Raw genomic sequence first — 25,354 nt, forward strand, 5'->3', positions numbered from 1 at the left:
CGCCGTGTCATCGGTCGATGCTTGTCACTGATTTTTTGACAAAAAACTCCATATTAGCCATTAATCACTCACCCTACTCACCTGATCTGGCACTCTGTGATTTTTACCTATTTGGAAAACTTCATTTGCCCATGAAAGGACACTGGTTTCAGGACATTTCAGATATCCAAAAGGCGGCGACCGATATTCTCAAGAGCATTCCGAAAAATCATCTTAACAACTCATTTGAAATGATAATTGACCGGGCTAAACGCTGTATCGAAGCACAAGGAAACTACTTTGAATAAAAAAATATAACTTTTGAAAAATATTAATTTTTGTTTTTTTTTTAACAGTCCTGTTTCTTTTGCGACAACCTTGTATATATATTTTTTCATTAAACTGCATACGTAAACAAATGTAATGTAAGGTAAGTTAATTTTAAAGAATTTACTTTTATTTTTATTGAGTATAAAGTTGGGACTGACAATAGATTCATAAAAACACCCTAAGCTAACTGTGAATCAACGGCAGCGGCGTTGGAATTAGTAGATTTGCCGCAGAGTTTTGCGGAAATTCAACAGTCAGCAGAACATGCATTTTATCCAAGTTGTTGTTGTTGATGTTGATCGATTGGGAGTTGAAGTGAATGTTTGTTTATATTCAATTGTCAGCAGAAATTTCTATCGATTCCATAAGTGGATCGGATGATTGTTTTTACTAATTTATTCATGTTGTTGACTTATTTTCGAATTATATGTATTGCAACATGTTCATCTAAAGGTTGTTTGTATCATCTAAAATTAATCAAGTTAGATATACGGTTATATATATAACTGATATGAATGAAGACACGAGTTGAAATTTTGATGTCTTGACTGTGCAAGTTGTGTCTTGAGTAAAAATTGGGATATTGTACATACTACACGTGTTCCTTCTTGTGTTTCTTAACCAAAAACGGAGAACGAGTTCGTAAATAGGCGTCATTACACAATAACTAAACACGAAATCAATATATATAGATGTAATTTGGTATAGGAGGGGCAAGGGGCATTTGTTAGCATAAAATTAAAAAAAAAACGGGCGTTACCCCGCCCCCTAAAAGGTTTAATGTACATATCTCCCAAACCATTCAAGCTATAATAACCAAGTTCGCTCACAACAAACCTCTTAATTACCCCTGCCAGCATTGTAAAAATTAATGAAATCAGATGACAACTCCGGCAATTCCTCTTATATTGGTTGTTTTAAAAACTACTAAAATCACAATAAACCAACAATCATTACAAGAGAGAACATCACAAAAGAGGGTCGTATAGGAGCCGCTGCAAAATTAGACGATGTGGCGTGGCTCCGTAGGTAGCATTATTCTGTCATTACAGGTGAACTCGGAATATAACAACGTCTACTTCCAAAATATCACAATTTTAACTTCCATCTGATTCTTTCAATTTCCAGTATTCAAATTAAGTACCGATGAATGTATGCCCCTAAAACTTTGCGCAAATACAGCTTGTGAATAAAAGGTATTCACATCGGAATAAAGCTTTTCAAGCGCCCAGGTACCGAATATATGGACCCCAGCTCCTATTGCGAACTTTTTACCGAAAATTTAGGTCAATCTGTGAGATATATCATCCTAATTTGATAATATTATGTCTGTGTACCAAAAATGAGTTGGTTCGAATCAATAATTCCCTTAAACTTCGTATGTATACCTATTTAATATAAAAATATAGCGAGCTTCCGACTGAATGCATGTTAATTTTAATGCAATCGAATCGTGTTTCCGCATCTTTGTGCCTAAAGTGAATAAAATCGGGTTAAAACTTGCTTGTTTAACTAATACCAGAATTCTTAAATATTCAGCTGACATTATACTGCATACATAGTAGTGGTAATGGTATGTGAGGTACCTTAAGGAAATTTAGAGATCGTCTGTTTCTATTATTAATATGTAGTTATCCCAAAAATAAATAAGAGCGGTTCAATACTACCTCTATTTCTGATATACATATGTATGTACCTAATATATGATTTTCAAATTTCCGGTTGTCATTGTACCGTATACAATATATTGAACAATATCTAAGATATTTTAACAAAAATAACTGATCGTATAATCAAATATTGCATATACTATAGTTCAATGCCACAAATAAGTGATATTGGTCTACACATTACCCAAATCCCCATAGTAGTATACTCGTATAATGCTTTGGAGTTATACAAATTGGGACAAAAAAGCAACCGGAAACTGTTATTAAATTTTCCATGTAAATGATATTTCAAAAAATATTTGTTTACAGCAGCTGCTTAAGTACACCTCAGTAGTATATTCCGATTTGATCGTCAGACAAGTGTAAGAAAGATGGCAGAGAGCTCGACATCTCTCACTAGTCCGTTCAAAAGATTTTAACGGATATTTTGCGTATGAAAATTTGTAAAAGATAATTTCCCGTTTTGTAAATTTATTTTTTTTTAGATTTTGGGGAAATGAAACAGATTTTTCTTTCAATGGTGTTTGATGCAAGTGATGGAAATGCAAAAATTTGTCAATCTTTGTAAAAATCCTAGTTGTAGAGGAATGTTGATTATAAATAAATAAAATATTTTATTTTAAATAATGAAAGCCTATATTTTTTGTTTATATTAAAACTTTTAAGAGCACTCATATGCAGAAAAAAAGGAATATACCGAAATGGGTGAGCATGAAAGGCTTTAGAACCTAGCCAACAAGGGAAATTCTCGAAAATTCCAAAAAAAGAGGCGGCGTCTAACGGAAGGTTTCAAGACCGTAGCATGCTCTTGTAGGACTCAAAGTGGTAATCTAGGAGCATACCGAAGTTATGGAGAGTTAAACATATGGATGTACATATAAATGCATATAATTGGCCTCAACAACCGCGCGGTTAGACTGGATAAAGAAGCGAAGCGGTTGGGTCTGGTTGTGATCGAGGACAAGACAAAATATCTCCTGTCATCAAATAAACCTTATCGCATTTGCGATTTGGCTCGCACGTCACTGTTGACACTCATAACTTTAAAGTCATAGATAATTTCGTATACTTCGGAACTAGCATTAACAGCCACAAAAATTACAGCCTTGAAGTCCTACTCAAAATCATGTTTGCCAACAAGTGCTACTTTGGACTGAGTAAGCAATTAAAAGGTCAAGTCCTGTCTCGATGAACAAAGACTAAATTCTTCAAGCTCGTCATCATTCCCGTCCTATTATTTGGTGCGGAGGCATGGACAATGACATCATCTGAAGAGTTGGCCTTAGGATTATTGAGAGAAAGGTTTTGTGGAAGATTTATGGTTCTTTGCGCATTGGCAACGGCGAGTACCGCAGTGTGAAAGTTTTCGATTCACTACCCCCCGGTAGAGGCAGAAGAAGAGGAAGATCTTCACTCCGTTGGAGAGATCAGGTGGAAAAGGATCTGGCTGCCCTTGGTATCTCGAATTGGCGTCAATTAGCGAAAAAATTTCTTTTTTGGACGGCGGTGGACGGTGTTTTCGTCAGTAAAGGAGAAGAAAAGTATAATTATCATGAGTGAAAATATCAGTGTTGGTAGAATAACAAAGAAAGGCTGAATTTTCGGGAATAAAATTGGACAATTTATAACGCTTTGATAATAGAGACGGGCTGTAGATGTAACAAAATTTCTGAATCTTCCTGCAGCAGCTGTCAGAACTATTCGAGCTCGGGATGGAATTAAAATACAAGAGGCTGTGAAATCTGTTACATCGTTAGACGCCAAGACGATGGACTCATACAAAAAGTGGTTTTATAGTTAAAATGGAGTCCTTGCTTTCTATCTGAATTAAATACAGATTTCACAGAAAATGCCCTTAAATAAAATGGCAATCCAGGCTAAAAAAAGCTTATTTGATGGTGTAAAAAACCTTTATACGAATGTGTATAAAGTGAAATTTAATTTCATGTTAAAAATTAAATCTATTATAATGTTAAAAAGAAAATTTGTTTACCAAACACGTCTAATTACATTAATACTTTTTAAAATGTGTTAAATTTGATTGTGTGCCCAAAATATGAATGAAAGCGTTTAAGAAATGAAAAACAAAATATTTTTTAGTGTAACACGTTACTTGTAGAAATTGAATAAGGTGTTTGATTTTTTAAAGCGACAAAAGCTTTGTTGCCACCTTTGTCATTGTGGTTCCTGTGTTTTGAGAGCTTGTCATTTTTACCTCCTGGAGAGAACACCAGAAAGTTGGATATTGATCTGTGATGCTGCTCATGACATTTAAGGCGATTGTTGTTTTTGTTAAACAATTTTTGAAGTCTTAGTTATCTGCTGACAGACTTACATGCATACACATATGTATGTAAGCTTGTATAATGTCACGCACTTAAATGTTCATATGGAGCAGAGCGCGCATATTTAATTAATGTAATAATATCAAGATTGGGTTAAAATACGTACAAATATATAGTTGTTGCTCTTTCTAAGGATAATATTTATAAACAGTAAAGGGTTTCATAGGAATTCCAAAACCTATGATACTTTCTCTCTAATTCTGTGTCGTCCGCTGTGAATAATAATTATATTGTGTATGACAATAACTGTATTTACAACATCTTTGCAAAAATTTTTAATCCAAAATGTTATACCAATTCTTCAATAAATCTCGATATGCCAACAACTATAATCTTTTTGCTTATGATTGAATTTAGGTCATCTATTTGAAACTGTAAAGTAAATACAAAGACCGGTAATACCTAAAGTTTTTGCGATAATCGAACGTGCTTATCATCGACAATAGCAGTACAAAACGTACGTGTACATGAACAAAAAATTTTAGGTGTTTATCAATTTACTTTCAATACGCATGCATTCTACAATCAGCGGTACAAACATATTTTTAACAACTAATGAAGCTTTAGTGTTAATTATTTGGTACAAATTATTCAAAAAGGGTCGAGACTTATGATCACCATGTCAATAAAATTAAAAAATATGGCGCTTAAGAATCGACGATCAGAGATTTTGAACCATTTTGAGAGAACACATGAGCCTAGCAAAAGTGAAAGCACGAAAACCAAAATTGCTAATTTTTTTCGAAAAACAGCGTCACGTTAACGTGTGTGAAACAATTCTTTCCTACTACCAAGATGTCACGAAATGTATTATTACCAGCGATGAGCCTTAGATTTATGCTTGCGACCCGGAAACAGCCGATCAATCGGCCGTATATCGAGCCAAAGGTGAGCCGAAGGCAAAAATATATTACATTCGCCATTTTTTTAATTTTTTAATCAGAAATTTTGAAAATAAAGATATTTATATAACAGCAATTCATTGTGTAGTACAAAATCTGTACTATATACAACGAGCTCTCGAGACACATCCCAATTTGTATATCCAAGTCTCTTTCCAAACCACATTACTTGCAACAAAAATATATATGATCGTCATATATTCATATGCCTTTTTGAGAATGGAGATTTTTCCATTTACGGGTATTTATTTCATATTACTGATTTATCATAATTCGAAAATATAACATCAGATAGAAAAATACGTGTTTATAATAGTTTCCATTGTAATACAGACAATCATGGTAACATAAAAAATTTCCTAAAAAAAATCGGATATTGAAACATTCTAACTATCGGGTTTTTCAGTAGGCTTGAAATGTCATTTCGGCTCGGCCATTTTTAAACTGCTCCAATGAGGCTCACTTTCATCTGAGTGGTGCGGTAAATAAACAAAACTGTCTATTCTGATGCGAAGAAAATCCACAAATTATTCATGAACATCGATTACATTCATCTAAATTGACAGCTTGTCTGGTGAAATCATCGGTAGGTACTTCTTTCGAAATGGAGCTGGTGACACCACTACTGTCAGAGCAGTATAGATCGATGATAATCAACTTTTTATGATCGCAGTTAGAGAAAGTTGATCTTGACAACATCTGATTCCAACAAGAACGTGCAAAGAATTATTGCGAGAAAAGTTTGGAGAGTCGAATATTTCAAGAAATTATGTAATTGAATGGCTTCCAAGAAGTTGTGATTTAACACCATTAGACTACTTAAGGTGGGGTTATTTGTAGTCATTGGTATTTAGTAATAAACCAGACTCTTTTCAAGCTTTAGAAGTCAAGGTTGAACGTGTTATTCATGACATACGACTTGACAAAGTACTCGAAAATTGGGTTAATCGAATTCGTTCCTGCAAAAGAAATCGTGGAGGTTATTTGAATGGTAATTAAACTTAATTGTGTCGATTGTTGTTCACATTACATAAAAAAACATTTGAATTTCTTTAACAATTACTGTGTGTACGAACATGTTCGCGAACAATTCCGCCTGAGCATGGTCTGCTTAAGTAAGTTAGTTAACGGCAGCCTCTACGCTGCAATTCAACATTAACTGTAACTTTTAATATAATCTTAATCTTAACCGCTTAACCAGAAAATTGGCATGAATAAAAACCCAAAAATAAACTGTTTCTGCTCTTGAGCTAGTAGATTTGTAAATGAATTACATCACTAAAAAACTATTTATTTATTAATTTGAAAATTGTTGAGAAAGCTTGTACATGAGATGTGTGTGATATGAATAACTCGACTTGACTGATTAACTGAACTCTATGAAATATGTACGGTGATGTGAAACGAAATTGAAATGTCATTTAACAATCAAATCAAAAGTCAAATCGATATTGGCGCGAACTTTAAAATTGAAATCAAAATTAAATTAAAATTGTAAATAAATTTAAATTGAATCTAACCGCCACAAGCTATTTTTACTCTTAAAAAATTAGGGATAAGCTATAGCTTAAATCAAGGAGATAAACATAACTCATACCCAATAACTGCAAACGTACACAAATTTGATAAAGCAAATTTAAGTAAACAATTTGATTTAACTAAAGAACATACGCAATCTGATTAAAATCGAATATATACATACATATGTATGTATACTAGGGTGTGTCATTCTGAGGCAACCTTTTTTTTTTCAACTGAAAAACAGGCTCAAAACTTTCGAAAATGTGTAAAAAAAATTCACTCAAAAGATGAGCTCTTAATATTAATATTAAGAGGTGCCTATTTCAAATTTTCTGTTTTCCATATATGTAAATAACATGGAAAAAAATCATTTTTTTTTGTGGTGGTTATTGGGCGGAGGTTTTATATGTGCCCCGATAGCTGCCAGTAGGGATGGTAAACTCGATTCCGATTCTACTCGAAAATCGAGTTTTCTCGTAAAATAATCGATTTTTAGGAATCGATCTCCAGTAGTCGAAGTCGGTTAAGAATCGGTTCTTGACATTCGAAAAATCGATTATTTTACGAGAAAACTCGATTTTCGAGTAGAATCGAAATCGAGTTTACCATCCCTACTGGCAGCTATCGGGGCACATATAAAACCTCCGCACAATAACCACCACAAAAAAAAATGTTTTTTTTTCCATGTTATTTATATGGAAAACAGAAAATTTGAAATAGGCACCTGTTAATATTAATATAAGAGTTCATCTTTCGAGTGACTTTTTTTACACATTTTCGAAAGTTTTGAGCCTGTTTTTCAGTTGAAAAAAAAGGTTGCCTCAGAATGGCACACTCTAATGTATACATTACTTCACAACTTATTTATAATGCATAAATAATCCGCAAATAGAAAGGGAGCATATTAAAGTTTATATAAAAAGCTAACAATGTTATTTGCACAGACATGACTGAAAATAATTGACTTAATGCAATTAGTAGCTAAAACTTACTGCTGCTGATTGTGTTTCCTTTATAAGAGATGGGATAATAGAGTTGTTATTAAAGCTGGTCATCAATGCGGATGTAATTGGACGATCAGAAAACAGTTTGTATTTTGAAGAATTACTAGACTTTTCTATATATTCTGTATTACAGTCATCTTTCTCAGAATCCTTTTTGTATGCTTTGCTACTGACGATGGAATTATCCAGTGGCTGTTTTTCCGATAATTTAAATTCTGGAGGGCAGTAGTTATCAGAAACATCTGTCAAGCCACGTATCTGAAGCATTTGTGCAGTTTTTAAGAAATCTTGTAATTGATCTTGCCTTATGTTTACTTCTCCATTGTACATGAAACTATAAGAAAAGAGAAAAAATAAGGAAAATATTGCTTTTTTATTCATACAGTTTAGGAATTATGATATTATTATAGTAAGAACTGTACTGTATATTTCATATCCACTGTAGGAAATATAAATAAAAAACAAGCAAAAATTTATTTTGCTAATTTTTCGCAGATATTTGTACGAGGTCAAGTCGTATCATTTACGTCAACTATTACTTGTGTTGAATTAATCTTGCATAATGAACAATATGTTTGTATTATGTACATATATTATATAATATTTCATAATGTTCTCATTAAAACCTGTTTAACAACCAAATAAGTAAGAAAATGGTTTCTTCTTTTTTATTGGCGTAGACGATTATAGCCGAGTTAACAACAGCAGGCCTTCTCCACTAGGTCCTTCCAAGAAGTGGAGGTCTTCCTCTTCCTCTGCGTCCCCCGGCGGGTACTGCGTTGAATACTTTCAGAGCTGGAGTATATTCAATCATTCGGACAACATGACCTAGCCAGCGTAGCCGCTGTCTTTTTAATCGCTTAACTATGTCAATGGCGTCGTATATCCCATACAGCTCATCGTTCTATCGAATACGATTCAAAGGACCATAAATCTTTCGCAGAACTTTTCTCTCAAAAACTCGTAACGTCGACTCATCAGTTGTTGTTATCGTCCAAGCCTCTATAGCAGGACGGGGATTATGAGTGACTTATAGAGTTTGGTTTTTGTCCGTCGAGAGAAGACTTTGCTTCTCAATTGCGTACTCAGTCCAAAGTAGCAACTGTTGGCACGAATCATCCTGCGTTGGATTTCCAGGCTGACATTGTTAGTGGTGTTTACGCTGGTTCCAAGATAGACGAAATTATCTACGACTTCAAAGTTATGACTGCCAACAGTGACGTGAGATGGGACGACGATGACGATGATATCAATATCATCGGCATACGCCAGCAGCTGTACACTCTCATAAAATATAGTATCTGCTCGATTAAGTTCTGCAGCTCAAATTATATTCTCCAGCAGCAGATTGAAGAAGTCGCATGGCAGCGAGTCGCCTTGTCTGAAACCTCGTTTGGGATCGAACGACTCGGAGAGGTCCTTCCCGATCCTGACGGAGCTTTTCGTGTTGCTCAATGTCGTTTACTCAGCCGTATTAGTTTTGTGGGGATACCAAAATCAGACATCGCGTCATAAAGGCAGCTCCTTTTCGTGCTGTCGAAAGCAGATTTGAAATCGACGAAGGAGTGGTGTGTGCCGATTCTCCTCTCACGCGTCTTTTCCAATGTTTTGCGCATTGTGAATATCTGGTCGGTTGTTGATTTTCCAGGTTTAAAACCACACTGATGAGGTCCAATCAGTTTATTGACGGTGGGCTTTAAGCTTTCACACAATACGCTCAATAGAACCTTAAACGGGATGTCGAGGAGGCTTATCCCACAGTAGCGCAGATTGTTGGCCTCCTTTTTTATGGATTGGGCAGAGCACACTTAAATTCCAATCATTTGGCATGTTTTCGTCCGACCATATTTTACAAAGAAGCTGATGCATGCTCCTTATCAGTTCTTCGCCGCCGTGTTTGAATAGCTCGGCCGGCAATCCATCGGCCCCGCTGCTTTGTTGTTATTCAGGCGGGTAATTGCTATTTGAACTTCTTCATGGTCGGGTAATGGAACGTCTGCTCCATCGTCATCGATTGGGGAATCGGGTTCGCCTACTCCTGGCGTTGTACTTTCACTGCCATTAATCAGGCTGGAGATGTGTTCCCTCCATAATTTAGTATTATATGATCGGAGCATCGGTCAATGGATCACCTTTGGGGGCTCTACAAGAGTATGCTCTGGTCTTGAAACCTTCTGTTATTCGTAGAATTTTCGAGCATTACCCCTGTCGGCCAGCTTTTTAAGCTCTTTATACTCACGCATTTCGGTCTCTTTCTTTTTCTGTCTACATATGCGTCTTCCCTCTTGAACTCGGTATCTATCCCATCCCGCACGAGTTGTGATCGAACGTAACGTTGCGAGGTAGGCAGCCTGTTTTCTTGCCGCAATGGTTTCGGTTGCAGCTGTACGTAAGGAGTTTTCTTATGCTGGAATCTAGTACTACAGATAACCATATTTCGGACCTAGGCGAAGTCGATCAGCCTCAACCCATTTGCGGATGTTTCATCGTGGAGACTGAATATACCGACCTTCTTTACCCACCCTGGCGTTAAAGTCGCCCAACACGATTTTGATATCGTGGCGTGAGCGGCTCTAATAGATGCGTTCCAAGCGCTCAGAGAAGGCATCTTTGGTTAGATCGTCCTTCTATTCCGTCGGGGCGTGCGCTTTGATGCGGATTGTGGCTAGACGATCATCCTCCGGACCGGACATTCCAGGTGTATGCCCTCAATTCGTAGGCTGGTTGTTATTTTTCATTGGGATGCTTTTTACTTGGCGGCTTCCAAACCCAGTGTGCAACCCTATGATGGGGATGTTTCGCCTTCTTACTTTAGCTCACCTTTAAGCGGACGTTCTTAAGCTAGCCATAGGTTACCTGGTCAAAGACCGGAAGTCGTGAGCTGCTTGATCTCTATGTAAAAGAATCGTTTCTGTCCACTCCCAAATGAATGGCGATCAGAGAACTTTCCTCACTTGCATGAACTTGTACACATGACTCCATCCTCCTAGTGGCGAGCAGAACGTTTTATACTCACGCATCTTGAAATGGCGGGGAAATACTTTCAGATATTAGTAAAACTATTATATACGAGTATATTAAACAAGTTAGAAAAAGCTAAGTTGGGTGTAATCCAACATTTCATACTCTTTGAACTTACAAATTTAAAATATTTTATTAAATTATATTATAGGTGGTATACTTACCAAGTTTTATTGCTATATTCTTTTTCAAGAAACTTATATTCAAATTATCTTCAAATGAGATACTTATGTATATGTAATGTAAATTCAACCGAAAGGGAAACATTTCATACATTGAATTTATGTATGTGTAAACACATATGACCGATGTTTTCGATAAAAAGTAAATACTCGTAAAATAAAAATAAAAAGTAAGTAATAAATGTGAAATTGAAAATCGGTATCTGGGTGCTTGAAAAGCACATGACAATTTTAGGTCACAAGGTAACTTAAAGGCACTAAGCGGCCAAAGTTGCTACTCCGTGCATTGATTTGTGCTTGATTTGTATACTAAAAGGTGAAAAATCAGATGGACTTTCAAGAACACCTAAAATTTTATGTCACTTAAAGGCACTAAGCGGCCACTAAAAGGTGAATAAATCAGATGAACTTTCAAATGGACTATGCTATGTACTCGTACCGATGTCACTTGAAAGTGGGTGGCGACACACCAATCTTTAAATTTGGCAACGGCTCTCATAAAAAATGTTTGTACGATCTCGGGTATAAAATTTTATGACTTTAGCGCATTTAGTTATTGATTTATCGCACCTTAAGAAGTATTCAACATAATCGTTATATGGCAAGTGTGCGGCACTATAATCCTATTTTATCCATTTTCACAGCGTCGGTAGACATGCTAAAAATACTTATATATTATTGTAGAGCCTAAATTTTCTATTAATGGCGATTTGTGGTTGTGTTAAGGATCCGATTCTTTCATCTACAATACCAACTACCCTTGGGTGTGAAGGATTACGTGTATTGAGTTTTAACAAGATATTTAAATTTATACTCAAGTTATGGCTTGCGTGGACGGCCTGGCAGAAGTCAACTCGCAACCTGATCATTTATTTACATATAATAGTATAAGAAATAATTTATAATAATTTTTTGACGAAACCAAGTGGCTTAGTCCTAGCAACATACATATGTATTGTCTAAGTCGTATCCTCACTTAATTTCATTGTGGGCCGGAGACAGTTTATCACCCTAAGCAAATGCCAAAATGTATAACTTTTCTGGTTATTTTAATAAAAAAAGACTCATATTTCAAATTTAATTTAACAGAGTTATCAGAAACTAGTAAATTAGTATCACAATTAAAAGCAGTTTATTAAACTGGTTAAGAAAGTATTTGCATTTTTTTGCTACACTACGAGTAAAACTCATATGAAATTTCGAATGTACTAGGTCAAAAACATAATATAAATTAAAATAAAATGACACACCAGGTTGATTGTGACATCAAAATATATATTTTCTTAAAAAGTACAAACAGCAGCTGTGCTACATTTGGAGAAATTATATTTTAATATAAAAAATATGACTTTCATAAATATTTGATTTCTGTAAGGTATTTTTTTATGCCTCCAACAATAATCTGCTAGCAGACCTGCGCTCCATTTCCCTTGAAAGCGTTTCTCAATTAAGGAAATGTCCTGTTGGTAACTCTTGCCTTGTTCGTCACTTACAGCACCCAGGTTTTCAAAAGGAAATCCAAATGGGTACTTTCAAGGACATACTAAGCCCCAAAGTTTTATACATATGACATTATAAGTTCACTTATTAAGTCTTGTGCTTTTCCGATTTATTGTTTTCTACAAAAATGTTTTCCGGGTGAATTTTTCTTGATTATTCAGTGTATAAATGAGCATCCTCCACCGACATCCACACATACACCACACTATTACACCACATCACCTCAACCTCCCAACACCGACACGCAGCTTCACCATACCCACCATCAACGCTTACAACCCACATTTCACACTACTCGCGAGAGCACCACACATCGACACCCACATACACGTACACCAACCTACCCACATCACACCATCTGATCGCACACGCCTCAGGGCGAAAAGGAACAAACAAGGAGATCGCAACTTCACTTCGTTTGCGACCTTCACCGCGACTTGTACGCCTGTGCGATAACCTTTTTTCGGCCTCTTCGATCGCTGTGCATTTTGCTTTTTTCCGCGAGTTATTCAGTCCATGCTCGACCGAAGTTTTTACGTCATACCGTGTATAAATTAACCTATAGATTTTTATATTGTCATTAAATCATTTTTAATAAACCCCATTGGGACATTGCCGATATGGTACAACCCTACGCGTGTGCATAGACACTAAATTTATTTTGTGCAGAAAACTAGTGGTGGTGTAAAAAGTGAGTGCGGAGCAGTGTTTTTTATATGGTCCTTCGAGACATAAGGAACGGCACCTTGGAAACAAAAAAAATAAAAAATTTTAAGTGACAACAAAATACCCGAGGCTGAGTGCAGTGGAAAAAAATACAGTTAAGTGGGAGAGAAAATACATATGTACATATGTATATATAATATAAAGAAAAATTATTAAAATTAATTATTATTGTGCAATATATGCAAAAAAGAAATACAGGTACATACCTATGTATATATAAACAAAAACTAACAATGTGTATAAAAATTTAAAAATAAATTTCAAAAAAAAAATATATAAATAAAAGTAAAGTGAAAGAAAGACATACCTACTGTGCAGTGAAGTGCATAACAATACAAAGACTGTGAAAAATTTACGTATAAAACAACAGATCAAATCAATTAAATCTAATTTCCACTAACAACATAAAACGGGCGCGAAACCCAATAAATATAAAACAACTTAAACTTAATACAAATTAAACAAAAGAAAGGAGCAATAAGTCAACAAGTTGGAACGCCGGCGGAGAAGCGAAACATCACCCAAGGAAGCGCAGACATTTTATAATTTAACCCCCAAAATCCCTGAGGAAAATCTGAGTGAGTGTCTATTCCACTTTTGATTTTTATTATAATATGTATATATGTATGTAACTTGCACCAACGGTCAAAATCATAGAGCCGATATTAATTAAACCCGTTTAATGAAAACGATTAGTAAAGGCTTTAAATCGGCGGCAAATTTAATTACCGATAGAAACGAATACGGTAAATAATATATACTATACGTATATACGTATATGTATTTATATATATTTAACTAAAATATTTATTTTTCCTTGCTTTTTTTTAACTTACCTTCGTGTATACAATACACACAATTCACGGAAAAGATTCAGGTATTCATTTTCAAAATATTCTGGCAATACCGCTTCAGTTTATAAACTGTGAGAGGAATTACATCCAAAACGTAAGCAAAAAAAAAAAAAAGAGAAGCAAGAGGAATAAAACATAAAAGAAAATAGAAACATACATACATATATACATATCCTCAAGTGGATTAAACATAACGAAAGAAAATCAAATTTTTTATACATAAAGATACATATATATGTATATATATCCCTGTAAATATACCTACCTACAAAAATATAAATATACATACATTCGCGCTTTAGCGCATATTTCTAAACGCGAGCATACAACCGCGAACACATAAAAGCGAATTGTTTTATACACTATACATATTGTCGTATATCTTCAAACGCTTGTATACCTGTAAACATAGGATACAATTAAATAAGACAAAAAAAGATATAATAATAATAAATAAACGGTGCAGAAAATCGAATACGAATTACCTTTGTACATACATACATATGTACATGTATTGAAAGTCCAATTTGGCGATTTCTTAGCATTTATCTTGTTCCTTGTCAAACAAGAACAAGCATATTTGCACATAGTTTATTTAACGCATACTATATGCACATAACATCCACACATATGTACAAAGGATATTGACCTAGTTTTCAGTGCGCGCTGATACAAGGGCATACGGATAAAATCGTAAACAAAAAAAATTTTTTTTCAAAAACAAAAGGAAGTAAATACAAACGCGAGCAATAAAAGCGATAAACGCATTCTAAAATTCTTTTTCATAAATAACAGCTCTTCTTTATTGAAAAGAGCTTTCGGTTACACATATACTATATTTTACTAATTCAATTGTTCGGAAACAACAACTCTTATTTATTGAAAAGAGTTTTCGGTAATATCTCTTAAAATTTTCTGAATTAGCACTGATTCAAAAGAATCTAAAGCAGAATTCTTAAGAATTCCAAAAATGATTACTGATGACAAAAGTCCGCGTACACCTGCAGAAGCTACATGATTCAGATCTACCTGAAAAAAGACACAAAAGCAATGCATCTCAAAGTGCCAGCGTGTGATACGGAAATATTTCATGGAGGTTATGAACAATGGCCTTCCTTCCGGGACATGTTTACAGCCGTGTACATAAACCATCCAAAATTATCACAAGCGCAAAAATTGTATCACCTCCGATACAAAACTAAAGGTCAAGCAGGCGTAATAGTCAAGCAGTTCGCATTGAATGACGATAATTTTAATTTAGCTTGGGAAGCTTTAAGACAAAGATACGAAAATGAGAGAATATTAGTTGACAAGCAAGTAACGATACTTATGAACTTGCCTAAAATTCAAAGAGAAACCAGTGAAGAATTCATGAAACTAGAATCCACTGTTTCAAATTGTTTGTCGGTTCTATCAACACAAAATATTCCCACTCACAATTGGGATCCTTTTCTGGTAAACATATGTAACGCCTCATTACCAGAAAAATCATTACTTTTGTGGGAGCAATCGCTCTCATCAAGAAAAAAATGCTCAACGTGGCAACAGATGAAAGATTTCTTAACTACCCAATACGAAATTGCGGAAAGGGTAGACAAAAAAGTAGTCAGAACTAAAAACGTTCAACAAGACCTAAATCGAAGCTTCAATAAACCTCAAGCCGGAAGCAACAATCATTTAAACAGAAGCTTTTTCAAAGCACAATCGTTCATATCTGAACAAAATAAATTCACGTCATGCGAACTATGTTCTGGAGGGCATAAGTTAAAAGCTTGCGAGAAATTTAAAAAATTGAATGTCAATTAAAGGAACAACTTTGTCAGGTCAAAAAGACTCTGTACAAACTGCTTGTCCCACTCTCACATTTTTAATACTTGCGAAAGCAAATTTAATTGCGTATATTGCCACAAAAGGCATCACTCTATGTTACATCTCAATAACTTTCCCAACACATCTCATAGCAGCGCTTTTTCAAAAAAAGCCACGGGTTTAGTAGCAACAGCAACTCCCGAAACAAAACCTCAAGAAAATTGCCAAGAGACACCATGTTGTTCAAAGGCATTAAAAGCTCAAACGCTACACAGCGAAAATCATAGTAGAGTACTACTACCCACAGCAGTTGTCTCCATCGAACATCGATGAGAACTGTTCAAACTAAGAGCCCTAATAGACCAAGGATCGCAACGATCATTCATAGCGTCTAGGGCACAAAATAGGCTAAAACTGCCAACAAAACATGCCAACTATGAAATTACGGGAATGGGCGGACGAGTAGTACAAAACTCAAGTAAAATCTGCCCCATTACCCTAATCTCCACCAAAGCGGATAAGCGAATTCAAGCAAATGCTATTGTCTTACCGCAACTAACTAACATGCTACCAAGTTATCAAATAAATAGCAAGCATTGGGATAAAATTTCACACCTGGCTCTGGCAGATCCCAACTGCAACACGCCAGCTCAGATAGACATCCTAATAGGCAGCGACCTCATACCGCAAATCATATTAGGTGTTGAAAAAATTTCGAAAACACTACTGGCGCAAAATACCATTTTCGGATGGGTCCTATGTGGACTAGTTGCGGAACCAGTCACAGCCATGACAACTCAAGTTGAGGAAATCTCAAACGAGTACCTCAATTCACAATTGAGAAAATTTGGGAAGTAGAAGAATTTCCCCCCCATTCCAATTACAACACCTGAAGATCAGTATTGTGAAGACTTTTACAAAGCCACAACTACTCGATCAGATAATGGTCGGTATGTCGTACGACTACCAATAAAACAACAATTTCCAGACACATTCGCCTTAGGTCATTCTCGCACCTCTGCAATACAGCAGTTTCTAAGTATGGAGAAAAACCTACTTAGCAAAGGTGAGCTTAAACAAGTTTATGATGGTGTCGTGGAAGAATACCTTCATTTAGATCACATGGAGGAAATAAGCCCATGTGAAAAAATTATAAGTGCAAATATTACTCTTTCTACTTGCCACATCATGCAGTAGTAAAGCCTGAGAAGAAAACAACAAAAGTTCGAGTTGTCTTCAATGCATCGCGATCTACGAGCTCAGGTAATTCCCTAAATGATATTCTATTTACGGGACCCACACTCCAACCAGATTTAATGCTTCTCATATTGAACTGGCGTATATACAAATACGTATTCAATGGGGATGTCAAAAAGATGTATCGACAAATACTGGTTCATAAAGATGATCAAGATTTACAGCGGATTATTTTCCGAAAATCTGCCAATAGTCCACTACGCGACTTTAAATTGAAAACAGTTACCTTTGGCGTAAACTGTGCCCCATATCTAGCCATTCGTATACTACACGAACTGGCAAAAGACACAAAGCCAGAATTTCCACTGGCAACACAAGTCTTAAAAACGCAAACGTATGTAGACGATATCCTGTCTGGAAGCCACAGTCTTCCACAAGCATACGAGACCTTATCACAGGTAATAAATGCCCTCAATACCGCAGGGTTTCCTTTAAAAAAGATTACAGCCAATCACCCGAATATTTTAAAAAATATTCCTAAAGACCATTTGACCATTTGACCCCGCAGGATGGCTTTCGCCAATTATGATACAAGCGAAAATCTTGATCCAAGAATTATGGCTAGACGGAACCGACTGGAACGAACAAGTGAAACCTCTTCGGTTAGAAAAATGGTCCCAGTTCGCTAATAACTTGAACGACATCTCGAAGATACAAATTCCACGGTGGGTAAACTATTCCCCCGAATACAAAGTGGAACTACACGGCTTCTGCGACGCCTCTGAAAAGGCATATACTCGTATATGTGCGTACACAAAGCGATGTCGCAACTACAAGTCACTTATTAGCGGCAAAAGCAAAAGTTGCGCCTCTAAAAACGCTAAGTCTCCCTCGACTTGAACTCTGTGGCGCTCTGCTACTAGCAAAGCTAGCTTCAATGCTGCAGACCCACTTAAATATGGCGAACTACAGATTTTATTTATGGTCCGATTCCGAGATAGTTCTAGCCTGGTTAGAAAAACCACCACGTGCGTGGAAAACTTATATTTCTAACCGAACATCTGAAATACTTGACCTAGTAGGATCAGCCACTTGGCGTCACGTAGCCAGTGCTGGCAATCCTGCTGATTTAGGTACAAGAGAATGCAAACTTCTGCATCTTGCCACCTCCACCCTATGGTGGAATGGCCCCCGATGGTTAACAGAATCTCCCGATTCTTGGCCACAATCGCCCATGCGCAACATACTTGCCCCAAAAAGTCGTAAAATCAACACTTATCATGCAACACTGGATGACACTGACATCCTTGAACGACTTTCATCGTTCCTCCGAGCCCTCCGGGTAGTTGCCTATAAACTTAAAGTTAAAGGAGCAACTTATTTCCATTGCGATAAATTGACGCACCAAGACTTACAAAAAGCAAAGGTCGCTCTTATCGCATCAACCCAAACGCGCTACTTCAGCCGCGACCTGGGGTTAGTACTAAACCCTTTTACAGACACGAAAGGTCTGCTTCGTGCAAACGTCCGGCTTGCTAATTCCAGGCTTACGTATAACGAGCGCCATCCCATAATAATACCAGAGAAATCCTCATTTGCCACCTTATTCATCAATTATATTCACATACTCATGTTACACGCCGAACATCGCCTCATGCAACATATGGTACGCCAAGATTACTATGTTCCCCACCTTAAGCCCCAAATCAAGAAGTGCATTTTCTCATTTGCTCCACATATGGGTGGCTTATGGGAATCTGCCGTAAAAAGCTTCAAATCTCATTTTAAAAAGATAGCTGGCAACCACAAATTTAATTACGAAGAATTCACGACCCTCTTAATAAGAATTGAAGCCGTTCTGAACTCACGGCCTCTCGCTGCACTCTCGCAAGATCCCTCAGACTTTACTGCCCTTACGCCAGGGCATTTTCTTAAAGGAGCGCCAATTCTGGCCACACCTGAGCCAGGCGTGAAGTCGCTATCCTTATTAAATATCGATGGGAGAGAATTAAAATTCTCCATCACAATTTCAGTCGCAGATGGAAAGAAGACTATTTAAAGGACCTCCACAAGAGGTATCGATGGAAAACATCAGAAAATGCGCCAAAGCTTGGAGATTGTGTACTCATTAACGACGATTGTCTTCCACCTACCGAGTGGCGACTTGGCCGTATAGAAAAGCTCCATTATGGCTCAGACGGTCACATCCGCGTCGTTGATCTCCGTACTCAAAGCGGAATACTCACCAGACCGCTGGTTAAATTATGCTTTCTACCAAGCGCGGATAATAACGAAAATCCGATACTAAACAATCCGAACATAATGCCGTAATGCAAATGAAAATAAATCTATAAAATCGCAACCCCCAACCAACCGATAACAATAACAACAAAAATAAAAATAACAAAAGAATGGTCGGTCAATACGACGACCCAGTCATGCCACATAACCTGGCCCAATCACATTCTATTTATATACTACCATGTATATTCAATTACAATTTCTTACAGAGATCAAGATGGACGTGGACATGCCTACAATCCCAACACCAACTGTTCGGTCGGCAACCAACGGGGCACGTACTGGGCCTACTCCTCCGCCCCGCTCAACCAATGCTACGGTATCGACTGCCGCTTCGGGTAATGGCTCACGAGCAGCCCCATCAGCGCCATCCGCTCAAGTCGAGCCACGTCGTATCCGATGCCCGCTATGTCGCCGGAAACATCGACCGCAACACTGTGGGCTCTTTAAGGAGCTAACACCGGCACAACGACAGCGTGTTGCCCAGGCACATGAGCACTGCCTCAACTGCCTGTCGCACACGCATGAGACGCAGGAGTGTGCTTCTTCCGACTTATGCCACACGTGTGGCAGACCACATCACACGTTGCTGCACAGGACCCCACGACGCGATGTAGGTCGGCCAGCTGCCCCAAGCATGGGTAGATCAACGCAAGGAGACCGAACGGTACGACGCCGAACTACTGCAGCCCGGCCTGCGCCCCATCAATGGCGTTCGCACCGCGTTGCACCAACCAGGCGTCGTCCAAAAGCGCCACAGCATCGCCCCGTTACTGGACTCAGCAACGTGGTGGCAACACTCCAGCAATTGCAGAGATTGCTAGGCTGAATATTCGCTAGGGGGGCCGGGATGGCTAAATGAGATAAGCCGCCCTCCCTAATGCCACTACACCAATACACCACACACACAGAACCCACATTCCACAAGACCCACACATCAACACCGCCCACACGCGAGAGGACATCCACACACGAAAACACATATCAACTGTCAAAAGGGTCAACTTAAAAGTTTTTCTTCAGTCTCGTTTTGACCTACAAACGGAGTATACCACATCGCCGCCTAAGTCTCGTTACGATCAGTAATCGAACCGTACGCATCGCCGTGGTGACCTCGCGCCTTTTCGACATCCACACATCTTTTTAAAAATAATTAAATCAAATTAACTTTAGTTACCAATATTGTTCAAAACCTTTAAATTCATTCACCCAAAGTTTGTAATAATTCAATAATATTACATTACATTGCATTAAAACCGTGTTCGAACTATTTTAATAATCTAACCGAGTGTTTTTTACTCAAAGAAGTTACAGTGGTAAGTGTGCCAAAAGAGCAGGTGAATTGGACACTGCTGCTTTAAACATTTATATAGAGTTCAATTTTGAAACTTTTCACATTTTAATAATAATATTTTGCATTGATGTCGAATTGGTAAGAGCAGATTTTAACATTGGCAGGGAAGGTTTTGTACCAAGTAAGGTCTATCGGTGATCTCAAGGAACAGATCAAAATTTACAAGCAAATCAACACTGGAAACTTTGATCTCAATTTCAAGGTCAGAAAATCAGAAAGGAGCAGCATAATGACAATGACGAAGATAAGCAAGAACAGCAGTTTACTGTTTAAAGATGTAATTCTCAAATTCAATTAACGCTGTAATAATTGTTATTGGTTCCGACTGTGGTTTTAAGTTGAATTAAATAAGGAAAGAAAGCGGTTTCTTGGCATTGGCAGCAGTGAATTAGTAACCATCTAAATGGTTGTAGACAGCAAGCCTCTGAATGTTAACTTCCACGCCGTTAATGAACGCGATTATTTCGTCGTGCTAGGGAATGATATCTTGTGGCAAGAAGATTTTATTGCGACTGAGGAAGATGTCAAATTTTACAAGGAGAGATCGAAGTGCAATTGTCAACCGACAGAAATGTTTGTACCAAAGAAATTTCATCTGAAGAAGTTGGCGCCATAGGGCACGTGGACGTGGTTCATGAACTAAATTGACACAGTCGAAGGGTGTTTTGAAGGAACAAGGAACCCTCTGGACTCCAGAGGGAACAATATAGCAGAGATATGTATGTGGTGCTAGCGAGAACTTCATGGACGCAGCAAGGTATCTGATGGTGCCATAAAGAGATACAGAGGGTGCGCGAGAGAGCGCACAGAAGCAGAATCAACGAAGAAATACATAGATAGTGGACTTGGTAAACACGGAAGTATATTGAGTGGAACAATGAGAAAGTACAGCGTAATCGCTATGGAGCTCGTGGTTGCAGAGTTAACAACTAATAAGCGAGTTTAACGAAATGATAGCGTGAAGTGTACCTAGACATCAACGTCATTATACGGGAATATCGATGTACGCGGAGTGGCTGTTAAGGAAAGCAGTATTGAAGAGGATGAGAACCGCATCGGTAAATTGATCAACGAATTTAGAGACATTTGTTTAGCTTCTAGTATTAATGAAGCATCACTTATCGATTTGCAGCATCTCAGTAGTACACAGGCGGGGATGATAGGTAAGTTAATAACCCAGAGCGGTCGATAAAAAAGTTGGATTATGGTTAGAAGAAGGGGTCATTAAACCTAGCACTTCGGTATACGCACCATCAATTGTTCTCTTACCTAATATTGACGGCGAAATGAGGTTTTTTACATTATAAGATGAATGCGAATATTCTTAGGGGCAACTCCCCTTCACAATTGGCATTAATGTTTAATTGGGAAAATAGAATTATTTTATATGCCGATAAGTGCAAATCCACAAAATATATATATGTCATTCATTGCTGAACCAAACAGCACGAGTTTTTGGCATTTCGTAATTCAACAGCAGTGTTTTCAAGATCAATTAGCTGTACATGGATGACCTGATAATTCCTTCCAAAGTCGAATGCCATCAAACCTTCACGCTTCCACGTAATAAAAAAGCTATACAACGTTCCCTTGGATTAACATCGAATGTTACACAAGGATTGTAAAATCATTGTAAAATATGTATGTTGAAACTACTTAGATGTACGATACGAACAAGGTGACAGCAACTAATAGAAATAGCAATCATAAAAAGAAAGCATCTAAAATCGCCACGGGTGTTCAAAGAGGGAACGGACAGGTGAAGGAATACATAAAATCATGACCCCATGACAACAAAATTATGGACCGAACAAATAGAACATTGCTCGTCTACAAGAAGAAAATCGTCAGAAGCCTGAAGTCGAATACTACATAAAAGAGCTGGTAGCAATTAAACGTGCACTCTCGCAAGATCCCTCAGACTTTACTGCCCTTACGCCAGGGCATTTTCTTAAAGGAGCGCCCATTCTGGCCACACCTGAGCCAGGCGTGGAGTCGCTTTCCTTATTAAATCGTTGGGAAGGAATTAAAATTCTCCATCATGACTTCAGTCGTCGATGGAAAAATGATTATTTAAAGGACCCCCACAGAAGGTACCGATTGAAAATCACAGAAAACGCGCCTAAGCTTGGACATTGTGTTTTAATCAATGACGATAGTCTCCCACCTACCGAATGGCGGCTTGGCCGCATAGAGAAGCTCTACTACGGCTCCGACGGTCATATTCGCGTAGTCGATCGCCGTACACAAACGGGAACGCTAACCTGGCTACTCGTTAAGCTATGCTTTTTGCCAACCGCGGATAAAACCGAAAAGTAAACCGAAAATAACGTAATCGTAATCAATAAACAAAGAGACAGAAGAAATGATAGCAAAATTATCAACTAGTAATAAACACTGACACAAGACAAAAACAAAACAAGGTCGATCCATATGACGACTCACTCACGCCACCTTACGTGGCACCACCGGCCATATGACTATATACACAAATATATATGATAATTAAAATTACTATTTTCTTAACAGATCCATATGGATGTCGAGATGCCAATTGTGCCTACGCCCGCTGTGCGTTCCGCCGTCACGGTTCCGCGCCATAGAGCTACCCCAGTAGCAGCGCCGCGCACAACCATCGCTGCCGCACCTCCCCGAGAAACTCCATCGGCTCCGCGCAGTGACACGCAAGTACGGGCTCCGGAACCGCCACAACTTCAGTGCGCGCTATGTCGCCGCCGACATCGATTGCCACATTGTGGCATCTTCAAGGGGATGACACCTCAGCAACGCCAGCAGGTCGCCCAGGCCCACGGTCATTGCTTGAATTGTCTGGCGCCTACCCATCTAACGCGCGAATGCGCCACCGGGTATCAGTGCCAGGTGTGTATGGGTCACCATCACACGATGCTCCACCGCAATACCGGCAAGGAGATCGCAACTTCACTTTGTTTGCGGCCTTCACCGCGACTTGTACGCCTGTGCGATAACCTTTTTTTCGGCCTCTTCGATCGCTGTGCATTTTGCTTTTTTTCCGCGAGTTATTCAGTCCATGCTCGACCGGAGTTTTTACGTCATACCGTGTATAAATTAACCTATAGATTTTTATATTGTCATTAAATCATTTTTAATAAACCCCATTGGGACATTGCCGATATGGTACAACCCTACGCGTGTGCATCACTAAACTTATTTTGTGCAGAAAACTAGTGGTGGTGTGAAAGGTGAGTGCGGAGAAGTGTTTTTTATATTCAGTTCTTCCTAAAAGTTCTTATCTTCTATCTTATCTTATCGCTGAGTTTGTGGAATTTCCCTTTCAGATTACTAATCGAGTTCGGCACTATGTAAGATGGGACTGTTGGCTAAAGACAAGTTCGGATACTAGGTGGTAGGATAGCGCGTTATAATGTCTTTTGTTTGATCAAACAAAAATAACATTCGCTTACGATCCTTTTGTTCGGTCAAAATCGGTGGTATAGCAAATGGCAAATGTCTAGGTTCTTGTTTAGCCCAACCTTACAGCAGTCTCATACACGATCTTTTCTGGACAAGGAGAAGTTTAACCAGCTAGAAAAAATTGCACTGTGGTCGCTCTTATTTCACGCGGCAACTTGCCATTTACTGAGAGGTAGTCAATGAAGATGTAAATAGCTGCACTGTGGATAGCGTTCAGTGCCTGTCGGGAATTGGTCGGAATATTGTTCCTGTTTGTGTACATATTGAAGAAATAATCTTAGGTGGTTACTTCGCATTAAACAAGTGGCTGTAGGGATGGTTGCTGCGAAAACATTCGAGCAGAAACTACTCGCAGAGAGTATGCCAGCCTCGCTACGTAGATGATCGATGGGAATATATCTCTCTATCATATATATTATATTATAGTCTGGAGCGTGGTGTTTTGGGAAGTCTAACCCCTTGTTTAATTCTTCGTAACATAGATTGTTCACTTCGAAATAATATCAACAGCTCAGATTGTGTTAAAAGCTCTGGTTTCTGGTTGAGACCAGGATCTGTCGAGCAATAAGACTCTCATAAGTTGATAGGCGTCAGTAGTTGGACCGCCCTGTCGACATACATACAAAAGGTAATGTAAGTTATTTGAACACATTATTCTGCAAAGTTTCATTTCGATAACATCATTCGAGTTTGATTTGTATACCGTAATATATATATTTTATTGGGAGATACACATTTAGGGTTTTCACAAGTCTCATAAAGTTATAAGTTATAACGATTCGAAAATATAGCATTGAGAATTGTAAATGTGTAAACTCATTTTTGTATGAAATCCAACAACAATTTTTTTAAACAAGTGTAAAAATTTATAATTTACGATTTTGTGATGCTTTACGACGGGTTGTGAGTACCCCAATTGTAATTTAAATTACCCGGGTTAATGATATTTCAAAAAATTGTATTTTGCTAAGTTGATCGGACTGTCCTTATAAATTATGCTAAATATGACCTCGATCATCCACTTTGTTTGCAGCAGCTGTTTAACTCGGTACAGCTCAGCAGTGAGTTGCGATGTTTACAACAGATAAAAACATCGAACAAAGAATGTGTCTGAAATTTTGTATTACTTACGAATTTTCATATGCGTGATGAAAAGGATTACAGATATTCAGTTTTATAAAAACACAAGCCTATTACTGTGATCAA

At 37.7% G+C, this 25,354-nt stretch overlaps 1 protein-coding gene across 10 annotated transcripts in view; it reads right to left on the minus strand.

Moving 5' to 3' along the window:
* The window catches only part of LOC105222374 (protein abrupt), a 385,492-nt gene that overhangs the window by 242,039 nt on the left and 118,099 nt on the right, over nt 1–25,354 (minus strand). For all 10 annotated transcript variants that reach the window (XM_049462423.1, XM_049462420.1, XM_049462422.1 and 7 more), the window contains one exon: nt 7,740–8,085. In XM_049462423.1, the coding sequence (XP_049318380.1) occupies nt 7,740–8,085 (346 nt within the window). The remainder of the gene's footprint in view (nt 1–7,739; nt 8,086–25,354) is intronic.

Source organism: Bactrocera dorsalis, chromosome 1 (assembly GCF_023373825.1).
Source record: "Bactrocera dorsalis isolate Fly_Bdor chromosome 1, ASM2337382v1, whole genome shotgun sequence".
Classification (NCBI taxonomy): Eukaryota; Metazoa; Arthropoda; class Insecta; order Diptera; family Tephritidae; genus Bactrocera; species Bactrocera dorsalis.